The sequence below is a fragment of the Epinephelus fuscoguttatus genome, linkage group LG16 (assembly GCF_011397635.1).
Source record: "Epinephelus fuscoguttatus linkage group LG16, E.fuscoguttatus.final_Chr_v1".
Taxonomy (NCBI): domain Eukaryota; kingdom Metazoa; phylum Chordata; class Actinopteri; order Perciformes; family Serranidae; genus Epinephelus; species Epinephelus fuscoguttatus.
Genome location: NC_064767.1, coordinates 28,492,412 through 28,509,221, shown reverse-complemented (window position 1 = coordinate 28,509,221; position 16,810 = coordinate 28,492,412). Strand labels below are relative to the sequence as shown.

Genomic DNA, 16,810 nt, shown 5'->3' with positions numbered 1-16,810 from the left:
CACAGTCCAAAGACTGTTAATTGATAACTCTAAATTGTCCATAGGTGTGAATGTGAGCCTGAATGGTTGTCTGTCTCTATGTGTCAGCCCTGCGATAGTCTGGCGACCTGTCCAGGGTGTACCCTGCCTCTCGCCCGATGTCAGCTGGGATAGGCTCCAGCCCCCCCGCGACCCTCAAGAGGATGAAGCGGTTAGAAGATGAATGAATAATCAAAACACAGAAAACATACATGACAACAAGGGGTAAAAACAAAATCGCCTGTCAAATACAATCAATACAGGTAAGAGGAAAATAAATGTATTTTTGATTTTGGGGTGAACTGTCCCTTTAAAGTTCTTGATCCCTTTTTTAACTTCTGTTTATTAGGGCATATACTGGGTCATCACTTAAGAGCTCATGCAGAAAAACATAACATTTACATAAAGTGCCTATGCAGCAGCATGAAAAGAAAACAACTGGTATGTAATAGTGCTGCATGCACAATGACCTTGACAAAGAGGCAGTGCACATGGACATTTTTTATCATCTCTTGTATAGTTATGATTGTGGATAGTTTAATTAATGCTATGCGATTCTGTGTACACGAGCAACCTCAAGGGAGCATGCAAATGTGCGTTATGGGTAAATGGCACCATCACAGTTGCTCTGTATTCAATTAATCAGAGTGCGGAAACCACAGAGGGGCTTGCACAAACAGAAAATTCATCAATGATTTCAGGTCTAATAAAGCTATAGACAAATCACTGTCCTACACACCACCATTGGCATACACTACAGTCTGTTGTTTGCCTTTATTTATGATAACACAATGTTGTTTTCTTGCTCAGCTCCATTCAAAAGTAAGATTCACAAGTATACAAAAAACCTGAAAGGAAACCAGTAACCTCATTGAAAGGGTCATGGTCATTATAATTGACTGACAACCCCCACAGTTTTATTTTTCATTTTCTACAATCTACATCACTCTGTGTGTGGCTGCAGAGTCCATCAAAATGTATTCCACGTGTTGGCGGAGAGAAGGCAGGTTAACAAAAAGCCTTTTAGGAAAATATGCTGCTAATTAGCTCATCAAAACACAGCATCCCTGAGTGACACTAACTCTACTGCCACTATCATCTCAGTATTTACTGTAAATAAAGCAAATTGCCACTGGGAGAAGAGTGAAGGTCCCTCAACCTAAAAGCACCGGCAGTATTTATAATATTACAAATTCATGGTTTGTTGAAGGTTGTAAAATGATGTATGTTTACTAAAATATGTAGTATGGCGCTGAAGGTTGTTCACTACCAGCAATCACTTAATCAGGCGCAGAGCTTTCTGGCTTCTAAAACCCAGTTTCTGCTCTGTTTTCGACCCAAATCTCTCCGCCCATCGGGATTTCCCAACCCCCTCATCCCCCAGCTCTCCTCTTTGCATTTTCAGCTGCTCAGTGGTGGATTGTGTTGCTATGAGTCACTGAATGGCAGCACTTAGATCTGAATTTACAGTGATAGTGTGGATATGACTTATTATTCTGTCACTTACAGGCCACCGTAGGCTTTGCCATTAATAAGGACTAACAAAACAAAACTTATTGCTTCTATTACATCTGTCAGTACTGAATACTTAAAGGAGCAGTTCACCTCAAAATCAAAAATACATATTTTTCCCTTTAACTGTAGGGCTATTTGTCAGTCTAGAGTGTTTTGGTGTGTGCCGAGTGTTTAAGATATCAGCTGTAGAGATGTTTGCCTTCTCTATAATATAGTGGAACTAGATGGCACTTGGCTTGTGGTGCTCAAAGCACCAAGAAATTACATTTGAAAACCTCAACAGCATTGTCTCTTTCCAGAAATCACAACCAATTATGCATTTACTCATGAACAAGAGATTTGTGCTTGTGACCATGGTGATGTACATTAAAGCCCAGTTCAGACCAAAGACTCACAACACGTCAAAACCATTTTAGAATGTTGCAGAGAAAAGTTGCAGCAGTGTAACCTGGCCGTCGGAGCTCGACTCAAGCTGGCTGATGGTGTCATCTGCAACTCTGCTGGTCAAATCCCCGGCCATAGTTTTAGGATGTAAGGTACATCACCTGTTTCTACAGCCAGTCTGCTTGTAATGAAGTTCACTGGTCAAGTCAAAATGACTGCAGATGGTGTGTTCGCTTGCTGCGGCAGGTGTTCTGTCCCCTCTGTTTCTGTCCTGTGTGCCGGTGTCGGACGGTGGGTCGCTGCTTCTGCTTGCTTTATGTGCTTATGCCCCCTCACACACACACATTCTCACTGATTAACTAATTGGCACTGGTTAATTATATTATTCTGACACATATATCATGAATACAGTCCATCTGATGCTTGCTTTATGTTTTTCGCCATTTCATCACAACTACAAATGCAGCTGTAGCCAGTACCTCACTATCACTATCCTCATTCATATTTCAAAATTATATTCAGTCACAAAATGAGCTTGAAAAACTGGAAATCAGAACCATTACAAGTACAGAGAGTTGTTGCATAATGATGATACACGGTCTCATCTAGTTGCATTGGTGTGAACTGGCAGGTTTTTACAACGTTGCAGAATGGCCCATTGCAAGTAGATGTCTGATTCAACTTGTCTTGTCGCGAATCTTTGGTCTGAACTGGGCTTTTTGGCACTTTGAGCACCACAAGCTGAGTGCCATCTAGTTCCATTATACTGGGGAGAAGGCAGACGCCTCTACAGCTGATATCTCCATCACTCTGTAACTCACACCAAAACACTCTAGACTGATAAACAGCACTACAGGTAAGAGTAAAAATATGTATTTTTGATTTTGGGGTGAACTGTCCCTTTAAGCACTGCCCCTAAATGGATAAAACAAATGTCCCAGGAAGGTATTTATTATTTTCATTTTTAATAAAAACTGCGGATACAAACTGCGAAGGACTCAACTCGCTCAGGGAATCTGACATAAATCTGCTAATGCCTAATTCATTAATGGTGTCAAGTGAATTTATCTCTTTTTCTTTGTGCACAGGTTCTTTGTGCTGGATGGGCTGTGGCAGAAAACATTATTTACATGTGTTTCATCTTGCATGTCTAAAACTTGCGTTTCAGCCGAAAAAGGTATTATGAGCCATGAATGATGATGCTCCACCCAACTGTTCTCACACTGGGGGAGGCTTATATAAAAACAAATCTGTGCTCATGAGGAGTGATCATAAGCTCTGTCACTCGGTGTGTTTCCAGGTAGCATTTGGAGAGACGCCTCCTTAAATTATATAACATCACTTGAACCTTTAATGTTTTTGCAGATTATTCTTGGTGTTTGTTTTGCTCATAATGGATTGGGTTTGTTAGGTCAGAAGGTTTTTTGAATGAATAAATGTAAGTCAAAATGTCTCTCCGTTGATTTCCAGATTGTGGTAATAATGTGGCAATCATTCTCTGCCTCTCTGTTGCACAGCCCACCCACATGGGACTCTGAACAAGATCAATCAAATGCAAATACTGTTAGATCCAGGTCTGCTTTGTAGTCATCAATCCTCTGTAAGAGCTGTTGACGAGCCTTTGTCTCACATTTGACCTGATGTCATGTCAAATGAAGCAAAGAATCCAGCACTCCTTCTCCCTTCTGCTGAAAATATTGCTGCTGGGGCAGAATGACCTGCATCTCCTCCAGCATGGATGTCTGGTGGGTGGAGGGTCATCTCCCCCCTGACTACTCCCAGTCTCTGATCTAATAGCCCCATGGGGAGCAGCTCAGCCTGTCCACTTCATGTTTCCCGTTTGGTGGTTATAACCCTGATGGGGATGTTTAAGGATGGGAAGCCTTAACGCCCCCATTTGTTTTCCTGTAGGTAATCGATGGCAGACTCAGGGTTACAGCTAATGTGATTTATGTGTCCTATTTCCACTGTTATGCTTCATGTACAAATTGTCTTTGGTGATGTAAATTCCCCCAATCTTTTCACAACTTGCTGACACTGAATCCCGGCTGCCAAAGCCAAGCAATTAATCCATGTTTGTGTCCATTACTTTTGTTTTTTCCCCCGCTAACAACACTTGCAAATCACAAGTGTTGTGACACTGAAACTCTTTGCTTAACACCCATCTCTCCGAATAATGACGACAAACGCAGAGACGAAGATAGAAACATTTCACCTACATTCTGTGTCAAAGCACGACGACAAGCCTCATGATAATTCTAATTGGCAGGTATTTCCGTTAGGTTTAGTGTGGCATGGCATGGTGAGATTAATCATGCTTCACTCTTGACTCTTAAGTAAATCATGTGCAGTCCAAACACAAAGGAAATCAAATCAACCTATTAATTCAGTGATGCATACGCTTGTAATTATGCCACTACCTGCAGCACTTAGGTGCACATTAATATCTCCCCTCAGCTTGCTCCGGGGGAACATTAATGCAGTAAACATGGTTTGTGTTAGAAAAGTGTGGGATGTGTGTGTAAAAAGTTGCACGAGAAAATCTTCATCAAATGGGCATACTGTTTTGTTTTGTTTTTTTTTATTACGCAGACATAATCCTCTGATAAAAAGCTGTGTAGACATTTGCACAAAGGGAAATGGAAGAATAGGCTACTGATTGAAGCAGCAATTGCAATCAGCCAAAAGAAGAAACCGCACTTGAAAGCTCAATTCTCTTACTACGATGTTAAGGTGTAATTTGTTTTTACTCTGGCGACAATGTTTACAAAACATATTTTATGCCTTATTTAAGCTGAGTTCAAGGTGCAGCACGCTGGTGAATTTCCCCCATGATATCTTTTCTGACAAGATGAGAAAACACGTTTCTCAAGCTGCTGCACTTGGTTGTCAAGGGAACATTTCTGAAAATGGAATGCGTTATGCTCCGAGAAAGCATGCTCAAATATTTGCATAAAGGCAAATACCACATTTAAAGGTGAAGAGATCAAATTGAGCATTTTATATTTCAAAACCACTCTCTCAACTCTAAAAGCCTGGATGAGAACGCCACGGTGTAGCCAATCCATGGTTTCCTTACTTTGAGTGCTCTGATTGTTTTCTGTATAGGTGCTCTATGTTATAGAGAGTGTAGCTGGTGTTTTATCATCTCCTATCTGTTGGTGTGTGTTCGCCTGCCCGGTGCTGAGCGGTGATGATGCAGTGTCCCTGTCCAGGAGCCAAGGACAGTCCCCTGTAGGAGGCTGAACGTCTGATGGACCAAGGACAGGGGGCAGAAGAGGACAGACAAGACTCCTGGATGTACTTTTGTTGGCTGAAATATCGTAAATCATAAAATATTGCCTTGTGTTGGTATAACAGCATGATTACATTAATCAGGACCGAGAACTCTGACACACAGTAACAGTAATAAACCACGTGCATAAATCAGCTCCATCTAAAATAGACAATACCCTTAAGAGACAGTGATGTGATTTCCTCCACTCTCATGAATTATAAACACAGAGTGAAGGAAGACAAAATGCTGAGCATGTGCAAATGAAGATATTCAGCTGATGTGAATCAAAGTCCGAGCCCAGGTTAAATGCCCTTTTTAATCGAGAGGTTATCATAGTCTTGGACGTCACTGTGTATTACAAAAGGCATGTAAATGAAGATATAAATTATAGATTAGTGGATGGGATGTGGGAGGAATAACAAAGTGGATGATAGAGGTGCTGTATCATTCTCCCATACTGATTTTAGGGGGGGAGTGAAGCTATTAAGATCACAGGGCTGTTCCCTTGTGCAACAGACACGCCATCCACTCATTTACATACACAATTCATGCTGTTACCCAGAGTGACTTTGAGCAAATGAGTTAGCAGGTAGCAGTTTAGTGTCTGGCTCAAGGACACTTGGTTGTTACAGGTGCGCTGCTTGTCACAGGGATCAGACCTGTGACCTTTCATTACACAATGAGCTTCCTCACCACCGCTGCCACTTTCTCTAACAATCTGTTAAATGTGTTGCAGTAACATTTCAGCACCGGCTGGTGTTAAACTGAAGCCTGCCGTGTGTTTTATAATGCAAAAGAAATGTTGTGGACTTTGTGCGATGGAGGATCCAACTCATCACTCTGCTTGTCACGGCTCAATTATGGTTGATAAATCCAGAGGAAATAGTCAATAAGAAAGCGGCTTGGTGAATGGCTGTTTCACTTGACTGGGTTTTCAGACACGAAGCCTCCATATGTTTCCATGATAAAGGCATGATAGAAGTCGTAAGCAGCCATGATGGCGGCTGTCAGCTGATCCGCAGCTGGTAGATCTGTAACCGTGTCCATTCATGACTGCGAAAAAATCTGCATGATTGATCGCAATTATGTTTAGTTGTCATTACACAGTCGGATGAAAAGTGCAGCCACACGGCATAGAAAACCAATACTTTTGACTCCTCAATAACCGCAATTCATGAAGTGAGCAGTAAATGGCTTCATACTGTAGTAATGAAAGCAGTTTGGTTCCTCTGAGGAAGGATTATCGCTAATTGGCCCAGCTGGATAAACAGAGCTAGTGGTGTTAGCATACTGCATGGCAGAGCAAACACACCAACCTTTCCCCCCCACCTTTATACATTTTTGCATGAGTATTATCTGCCAGCCCAGGCATTATTACATCTCAGAGGATAAAAATGTTCCCTTGACATTTAGTCCCACCCCGCACATCTCCTGCTCTCTTTTTTTCTCTTCTCATCATGTCACTCGGCCTCCTCATCTCAGTTTTTTCTTCCTTTCTTATTCGCTCTCCCTACATCTCTACCTCCCCATCTCCCCTTACCCTCATCTCTTTTGGTCTGCGGCCCCATCTCAGGCTCCTGATTCACTGCTCTGTCAGTAGATCAATAGAAAGGCTCTCTGTCAGGAGGAGCCACTGCACGCCTCACCCCCCCCTCTCTCCCCTCCCTCCCCCCTATGTCTCCCCAGACTGCAGACACACAGCCTGCTGGGAAGCTGGCTTTTTTACATCCCATACTGGAGAGCATCTCCACTCCTCTTTCTCTCTCTCCCTCTCCTCTTTGGATCACTTTTCATCTCTGCACCTCAAACCCGATGGAGAGAAAAAAATGCAGAGCGCCTTAATGGGCTTCTCAAAGAAGGAAGGAAACCAGGGCTCTTTCTGGGAGCCAAAAAAGAAACAGCCCGAGAAAATAGGATATCAGCACAAGACACAATGTGAAAAGAAGAGAAGGATGCGAGAGGGGGAAAAAAACACAGGGTGAGAGAGAGAAGTTGTGCATTCAGCTAAGCTGCAAAAGGCTGGCTCCTCTTCCTCCCCCCTCTCCTCTCCCCGCCTTCCTCCACCCCCTGGAAAAGTGTTCTGTCTCCCTCTCTCTCTCTCTCTCTACCTCTTTTCTCTCTCCCTCGCTCTGCAGCTGTGGTCTGCTGAGCGTCACCTCCACACAGCAAGTGCCTTTACTTGAGCAGAAGAGGGAGAAGGAAGAGGAGGGTAGCTGCGAGAGAGAGCTCATCCCAGGAGTGTATCAACGCACCAGAGGAGCATCTCTCTGACTTCGCAGAGAGGGCTGAGAAGTGCACAGAGGCAGACGGGCAGAGGCGAGCGCCGTTGGAGTATCACAGCGCTGGTGGTGTTGGCAGAGCACGCTAAGTGGAGACAGGGGAATCCACTGGCGCTGTTGATCCTGGTGTCTCTGGCAAAAGCTGCTTGAGCAGGAGAGAGAAAACGGTGCAGCAGCCAGGATCTCGCCAGGGGGGCAGCATTTTACAGCGACAACGAAGCGTGGAGACAGCTGAAACCTGCACACACACACACACACACACACACACAGAGGAAAACACACTTCACTTAAAGATTCACCCGTCTTCTGAAACACACAAACTTACAAAGGAAAGCAGATACAAAATGTTACATTTTCTCATTCATGGATGCTGGATGATGGAAAGGAAAACTTCTGGGGAGGAAATTCTCTTTTAAGCAGGACTTACTGCAGAGATTTCTCTTCTAAGAATAACTTTCTTTTTGGGGGGAGTTGGAGGTTTAAAGCCTCTATCTAAGCACAACACAATATAACCTCGATTCTTAGTTGCAGAAATTGAGAGCGGTCTTTGTGACCATTAAGATGCCTCCTCCTGATTCAGTCTGAGCAAGTAAGTGGATTATGGCGGCAATATTTTTGGATTTCTCTTTGGCTTGAGAAAAAAAGAAAAAGAAAAAAAAAGAAGAAAGAAATATATCCATGACTGTGGATTTACGTCTGTCAGAGAAGGAGAGGATCCCGTGCGTTTTCTCTTCTCTTCTCCTGTGGATTACAGATGGGCTTTGTGATCTCCCAGTGCAGTCTCATGGATGATCGCTCGCTGCCAGTCATTAGGATAAAGTACAAAGAGGGACACAAGTGAGTATTCAGCTGGATTTTTATCTCTGAAGGCTTAAGCTTGTATGAAAATGAGGGTGTCGGAATGAGAACACACCGCAGCAGCTCTTTTTCTATTTTAATATCAGAAAATGCAACTCGTTGATTAAACTGCTGTGTTGTGATTGATGAATGATTATCAGGGTGTTAAAGGTAGACGCACACCCTGAGATTTATTGATTTTTTTCAATAGCGAACCTGTATGTTTACAGACCATTTGCCAATGAACATAATTTACTAAATGAGGGGTACTGTCTACCCGGCAGGTGGCTTGGGCACAAGCGGAGATTGATTGAAGTGATCTGTGTGAATCCTATTAATGCACCCTGGACTCTGGCCAAGGCAGAAGCAATGGAGGGGAACACCGCTGTCTAGCAGCACTATCTGATCTGCCTCCTCACTGGACAAACTGAGCACGCTCTGCACTCCCTCTTCAACAACACTCCTCCTCCTCTTCTCGCCCAGGCAAGGATGGTACCTCCACCTCCCACCAACAAGCCCCACGTGTGCCTGTCCACCATCCTGATCATGAGCAGCATGGCGCTGATTGATGCCTACCTGGTGGAGCAGAACCACGGGCCACGCAAGATTGGCATCTGCATCATGGTGATGGTGGGAGACATCTGCTTCCTGATCGTCTTGCGTTACGTGGCGGTGTGGGTGGGCGCTGAGGTACGCACGGCTAAGCGAGGCTACGCCATGATCCTCTGGTTCCTTTACATCTTTGTGCTGGAGATCAAGGTCTACTTTGTGTATCAAAACTACAAAGCGGACAGGAAGAGCCTGGACGCTCTCGCAAGGAAAGCATTGACGTTGCTGTTGTCCATTTGCATTCCAGTGCTGTTTGTGGTGCTGGTTGCTATCGACCATATGGAGTATGTTCGTGCTTTCAAGAAGCGCGAGGAGATCCGTAATCGTCTCTTCTGGGTGGTGGTGGACTTGCTGGACATACTGGACATCCAAGCCAACCTGTGGGAGCCTCAAAAGAAGGGGCTTCCTTTGTGGGCGGAGGGCCTGATGTTCTTCTACTGCTACATCCTGCTGCTCGTGCTGCCCTGCGTGTCCTTGAGCGAGATCAGCATGCAGGGCATCAACATCGTGCCCCACAAGATGCTCCTGTACCCCATCCTGAGCCTGGTGACCATCAACGTCATCACCCTCTTCATCCGTGGGGGGAACATGATTCTGTACAGGGACGCCAGGGTCTCTGGGATCCTGATAGGGAAGAACATCCTGGCCATCATCCTAAAGACCTGCAGCTTTGTGCAGTACAGGAGACAGTTGCAGAACGCTTCTCCTGCCTTTGGGGTGGAGCTGCAGAAAAACTCGGTGGCTCACGCTCGCCCTGCCCCCACCCCTCCTCAAGTGGTCATGCAGGACCAGACGCCCCTCCCCGAGGTGACGACGTGTGAACACACATGACAGAATGGCGAGGTGAATCCTGGAGATGTCAATATGAATATATATATGACCCTCAGGACGCTGGCAGGGCACAACGTTCCACACCTTTTAGGGCATGTGAACACTCATGTGAACGCACAGGAGCTCCACGGCACACAGGACACTGCAGACGCTTCGTGGGGATAGAGCAGTGCTGTATCCAAAGCTGTCATGGTGCAAAATACACTATCACTTGTGACTTTGTTGAAGCATTTCCTCCAATGAATCCAGTTAATTGTGTATTTTTTCTAATCGTACAAAAGATAAAAAAAAAAGTCAACTACTGCGACATTAGAGGATATATTTTTGAATTGTGTGTGTTGCATTCTAATCTTAAACCTAAGGGTCTGTGTGCTGTGGTGTGTGTATTTCTGTTGCTCGAATGTTCTTAGTAGTCGAGGGCTTTAACACGTCAAAGTCAGGAGGAGCAACCAACGGGGGAATCAAAGTAATGAAAATAACAGTTAAAGCTGTCTCTTGAAAGAAGTGTGTTTTTATATGTGATTCTTTGATAAAGTATTGTGTACAAGATAAAGGCTTTCCTGCTCTTTCACTGGCTGTAAAAGGTTTTTTTTCCCTCCATGAAATAATTTAAAAGTCACTGGACCAATTGAGTATATTTCAATTTTTAATTAAAATTCAGCAAATATCCTTTAATTAACATGAGTTACAAAAAGAAAATAGACAATGATTTTTTTTCCCTTGCTCTGGTTCAATCTACAATTAGAGGCTACTTAATTGCTGAAGTGGTGCCTTTGCTATGTCATTCATCTTGAGTGTGATCGTTATATTCCAGGCTGCTTATTTTGAGCGACGAGGGGGACATCTGAAATAAATTCTCTGTGCAGTTACAAACAGTTTGATCACTGCAAAGGGTGACTATGGTGCCGTAGCTATAGGACAGAATACACAGCCATGGGGCAACACTGCAGATGGATAAATGATTCCCAAATAAGGAAACCTGTTTAATATCCTCCTCAGGCGCTTGGTGACTATCTGTGCTTGTGCTTAGTGGCAGCGGCAGATCTTAGTAAGCACTGTCATTTTGTTCTTCGCACAAAAGGACAAAATGGATACTTTGGTCCAGTGATGTGAATCCAAACAACAGCCAAGAAAACATCATGCCTTCTAATATGACAAATCTTTTTCTGTCCCAAGCAATCTTTTTGCTTTCCATCAAACACCAGTTGAGTCACAGCCTCCCACTATTTTTTGCTTTTCAGTGATAAAGACATTTTAAGACTTTCTAAAAAATCTCAGAATGATATTTAAAAGGAGGAGAAAGCCTGTGAGAAATGGAGGGAGGATTTTTACTGGAGCGGGCCATTGCTCAACAAAGTCAGAGATACAAAGATATTGAACAATAGGGTCGGGTGGTACGATATGATATAGTGCAAAAAAGCCAGACTGTTCTATCGCACTGTATGTCTTTCTACGAGAAGTAATGCACCATAATTCATGTATAATCCACATAATCATGAGCCAGTAATTCATATATGACCCACTTAATTGTGAAGGCTGCGATCATGTGACCAATATGCTGACAGAAGTAAAGAAGGAAACAGTCCCTGTAAGGAGGCAGGTTAAAACAGAGAACTTTAAAGGTCCAGTGTGTAAGATTTAGGGTAGTGTCAGCTACCAATGAGGATTGCAGATTGCAACCAGCTGAAACTTCTCCCGGTTAGAATTCCTACTGTGTTCATTGTGCAGGAGGTTTTTACTGGGATCCAAATTATCTGCAGAGGTCTCTTCCTCTCCAAGTCAAACAGACCAGGTGATTTAAAGCAGTAAAAACACAAAACAAAGCAGTTTCACATCAAAAATAAGTGTTTTTCCAACACTCGTCACAAAAGGGCTGCTAACTATGGTGGCTGACTCAAAAACACAAATGGCCCCATCTAGCGCTGGTGTTAAGATGGTCTGTTCTGGGTTACTGTAGAAAAATTGCAATGCAACATGGTGATCTTCGTAGACATAGACCTGCTCCCTATGTAGATATAAACGGCTCATTTTAAAGTAACGAAAACATGATTCTTATTTTCAGGTGATTATACACAAAAGAAAACATACTCTTATGCTATATTCCATTTCTGCCAATATATCCCCCTAAATCCTACACAGTGGACCTTTACGGTAGGTCATCAATGTTCTTTTCCTACTCCTAACCATAGTAACTTTACATTAAGTACATTTGTGTCATTCAAGGGACGATGATTTATTAAATATCATACAAACTGTTGTAGGAGGATACGTTTAAAAAGCAAATAATCATACTGGCACAGGTGCCACATGAAAAAAAGAGCTACAGTTTTACAAAAAGGTTCCTCTCTTGTACTTGTCATCATATAATCTGTGTTTCACCAGTAACTGCTTGCATAATTTCAAGCAGACTGTCTGTCCATGTTTGTTAAAACCCAAAGCTGCCCTGAGAGCAACTTTCTGTGCCCCAAACACAGCTGATCACATTAGGACTGCTGTAGCCAGCATTATTTGTCTGGTGATGGCTCGTAAAGTTGCAACATCAGCAATTTAGGCACTGTAATATATTATTGGATTGTATTGTTTTTACAGAACTGTAGGAATGAAAGGAAAACATTCATCCTTTGGAGTTATACTGAATGTGCTGAATGATGAATCCAGTTAGCCTGATGAACAATGAGGAAATGTTTCAGCCAAAACAGGCTGCACTGCAGATTTGATTGTGTGGATGATAATGTAAGAATTCTGATAAAAAACACAACGTCATTCTAGTGCGCTCCACCATCAGTATAAAAGGTTTACATAATTTGCACACAATGCTGTTACTGCTCTTATAAATGATGGCACACTGCCTTGATCATCTTCACTCAGTCTCAAGCCTGCATGTGTCTTTGTGGTGCAGAAAATGTGGAGAAGAAAATGTCCTCAACAACTGCCATTCAACCTTATATGAGTAAAATGGTTTATATTAGTCCACTTATCCCATCATGCAATGTATGGAGGGAAAGGAGCACCCCTGCAGAGCTAACACACTGAATCTTTTTCACATTATTTAAGTCTCTACTTCATGTGACCTGCATGTATTCTGACTGTGGCAGGATAAAAAGAGCATCATGGGAACACAGGAAGCACATTATGCGAACTTGAGTTAAACCCAAGGCCCCCATGCTGGGATGTGACAACTGAACCACTGCGACGGCCTGCAAAGGACATTCTCATGCGTTCCAACTCTGATGTGCGGTTTTAATGATACATGTGGTACTTTACATAAGTACACTGTGGAAACACACGTAAACATAACAGTGCATTTGTGTTTGAAGTTGTGCATCGACTGGATGCTGGGTGGGTTGCCACGAGTGCGACCAGATGATGCACTACAGTCACTCACTAAAACCAGATGGCTGAAGAAGGAATAATAAAGTCGTTTTGGCTCAGTGCAAAAGCCTTTACTCGCTGTACAGTCTGTAGACTATTTAGTAGTAAATCAAACATAATCAGATGTCAGGCAGTGCACTCTATCTACAGTATTAATCTGCTATTACTCCATCTGAAGTTGGCAAAATAATATAAATAATAATATTAATGTCCCAGTTCATCATTTTTTTAATCTACTTCTGCTTTTAAGTTGAAACTAGTGTTCCTCTGAGTGTGTTTCTACCGTGTACAAATGGTCTGAAGAACAAAATGATGATCCACTCCCCTGGAGGCCACAAGTGTGCCTTTGGGCAGCTACCCAACCCAATCTACCCCCCCCCCGCCCCACCTCACATCAGCCTTCCCGCACTGCCAGACCCTGAATGAATGTTGCATTCATCCAGATGACCATGTTCTTTTGCTTTGCACTCTCGAATGTTAATAAACTGGGAAGGCTGTTGGATGCACCTCCACACTTACCACATTAACACTGACAAAGCGGCCTGTGCCAAGCAAGCAAGACAAACGGCTGCAGTAAATTCACAGCTCGACCTTCGGCGGTCTTGGATGGCAACAGAGCCCGGGAAACAAATGTATTTTTCATGGGAGGCATGTTAGAGCACGAGCAGAACAAACCAGTACAGAAAATTAATGCTCATCAAGTATTGATTCTCTTGTCTGGAGGGTAACTGATATTAGATTTAAAAGGACCACTCTCTAAAAACAAATAACGACAGGGCTTTTTTTAGGCGAAGCAGAGGAAATGTGCGATGCTGCTACACTGAGTGTATTTAATGCTCCGCTGTGATGCTGTAACTTAAAGCGCAGTGCACCTTTCAAACAGTGGAGCAGCCAGTTCACATGATAATAAATGCTTTAATCTCAAATTTAGATGCTGTTCACATAAGCACAGAAATGTCAGGAAGTTCCTCTGCAGAGTTTCAGACTCATCTCGCTCCTACTAAACATTCTATACATACGCTAATTTTCCAAGGATGTGCACATTAGCTTTGGGCAACATTTGACATCCTTGAACTATTTTGCTGAGCAGTCGCAATTATCTATTCCTCAGTCAAAACACTTGTGCAACTTATCTCTTTTTCTCACGTACTCAATCACCAAATTACAGCCAGTGTGATTACAAAACTGCTCCCTCACACATACCCCTTAGACACGCATATATACATTTTATGAGAGCAGATCTGAGTGCAGAGTGCAGGCGCCCCTGTAACAGCGGAGGTTTCACTATCTTGCTCATGCACAGCACAGTTCAGCGAGGATTAACAACAGCTGTGAAGTGTGAACTCGACGGAGGATCAAGCCTGTGACTCGCAGCTACATTATGATCTTTCTAATAATCAGGTCACCCTGCTGGACTGCCAGCAACTTTCAGTCGACCCAACAGGGAACCCAGGTGTCAGAGATGAGAGCAGGTCGCTTCGAGCGCTGTGAAGTGTTGAATGTAAAATGTGAATTATGGAGAGATGTTTCAATATTTAAACTTGTTAGCGGTTTCTTGAGATTTAGCATTTCAATCCGAGCAATTCTGCAAGTTTTTTGTCAGGCGCTGTTGACCTATAAAAGATTCAGATGGTTTAAGATTCTCTCAGTTGCTTACAGGGCTTTTTCTCAGGCAACCATTTTATATGTAAATGTGTTAGTCAAGTCCCGAAAGACCTAAAAGAACATTTACTCTGTGTCATACCTATTGTAAAGGAAACACTAATCACTGTCTGTGACTGTGGCTTCATTTATGTTTTAAAGCACTTATTAGTCACCTGGACTAATATACAGTATGAAAAGACTCTTGAAGAAAAGACGAACTGCAAGACATTTTTCATTTCATGTTGGTTTATTGTTTAAGATACAGAATTAAACCTGTCACCGTGTTGTCAGCTCCAACCCTTGCAGTTGGTCAAGTCCGCTCCACACCTGCCACTCGTTTTGATGAGCTGTCTACCTTGGAACAGCATCTTGCCCAAGGCTGAGGAAATGGCCATCAAAAACGCCACCACAGGCATTAATGAAACAGATGGTGAGTGCAGGCAAATTTTACGACAAACAGCAATGATTTCTTACCACTGTCCACTATTGTGGCTGTGACCTTCATGTGCTACATGCCCACAATCCTGCCCACGGCAACAGGATCTAAGCCCAAAACGTCCCTGGATTTTATTGAAAAGCCACATTCAGGCAAATAGAGATGGTATATTTATTAGCTGAGTGCTTCAGTGACAAGCTTGTGTATCCTGTAATAGAGTTTTAATGGTGGGTATTTGACTGTTATCCAGTCGGTAGCTCTAACTTGATTACATTTGTTTTGCTATTGGAGAGGGCCACTGTTGGAATGACTGTATTATTTTTGTATTCTAATGAGGCAAATTTGGCATTATCATTTTTCCACAGCATGCAGCTGGCATGACAGTGACTACAGCCAGACAATTATGACAAAGCATTTATTGTTGATTGGGGGTGCTTCTCTGCTGGGTCCTGAATGGCCCTGAAAGATTAAATGAAGCCTCACAGAGGAGGTGGGATATCCCTAGCAATTAATACAGGAGCATCCTGGGTAAGAGAACTCACACTGTGTTGTGCAATAGTTATTAATTAGTTTAAAAAAAATGTCTGTTAATGTGGTGGTTTTAGGACTGTTAGGACTCGCCAAGAAAGGGTTAAACATTACAGCCACGTGGTATGCCAATCACTTGTGAATCTTGAATGTTTGAGTCAGCATGCCTGTTTGGGAGAAACAAGGGCTGTTTTACATGATAAATAATACAGAGCAGACTGCAGCGTTATGTTGTAAAATGTACTCCCTCGGGATGGGGAAAAGGGCTTTAATTTTTAGTTTAAGATGTTATTTACTTGTATTTGACAGGTTGTCAGCCTGCTGAAACATCTATATCCAAATAATCTGTAAACTGTAGAGTCCATGCATGATTATCACCAGTGAGAAAGGACCTTATGTCAAACCCCTGAACTATTACTTTGAGATCAACGGGAAACCCGGTCACACATGTTATGAATCTCTATTTCATGCTGTCAGTTTTGAAAGCGTCAGCAAATATTTTGCTGACCGATATGTTTGTCATTCCAAATGCACGATCCATCTGTGTGTCTCAATATGAGCAGGTTGTGCAAACATCACTGACCTCTTAAAAGCTATGATGCTACAGTAGAGGGCCAAAAGATAAGTATATAAGAAAGACGGAGCAACACGTTGCTTATCCTTACTGTATGTCTTAGATTTTTAAAGGAGACATTTTGATATAAAATAAGTGATAAATGAATAATCGCTGAATTCCATTTTAGCTTCTTCAGTTTCAGGGCTCTGGTGCTGTGCATGTGTACTGGGACACTTAAATAGAACAGAGTCATCGTTAATTTAATTAGCAACACCTGTGCTTTTACTGTGACACCTCAAAATGTCTGGTGTGAAATACACCTATTATGTCTGGGGGATTCCCGTTGATCCTTAAAAAGTCTTAAAAGGCATTAAATTAACTAGATAATCCAAATATAAAGCCTTAGTTGGTATAAAAATGTCTTAAATCAATCTTTAAAAGTCTTAAATAGGCAAAGGCTTAAGAAGTAAGATTTTATAATTCATTTTTTTCTGATGTTGCACTGTAAAATCTCAAAATAACCA

At 42.7% G+C, this 16,810-nt stretch overlaps 1 protein-coding gene across 1 annotated transcript; it reads left to right on the top strand.

Annotated features, from left to right (window-relative positions):
• The first annotated feature begins 7,267 nt into the window (after positions 1–7,267).
• Positions 7,268–10,304, top strand: LOC125903536 (transmembrane protein 121). Its single transcript, XM_049600514.1, has 2 exons — positions 7,268–8,310; positions 8,595–10,304. The coding sequence occupies exon 2, from the start codon at positions 8,800–8,802 to the stop codon at positions 9,748–9,750; it is 951 nt and encodes a 316-aa protein (XP_049456471.1). The 5' UTR covers positions 7,268–8,310; positions 8,595–8,799; the 3' UTR covers positions 9,751–10,304.
• Positions 10,305–16,810: the final 6,506 nt, after the last annotated feature.

Coding starts and splice junctions, on each gene's coding strand:
- LOC125903536 (XM_049600514.1), top strand. CDS start 8,800: ATGGTACCTCCACCTCCCACCAACAAGCCCCACGTGTGCCTGTCCACC.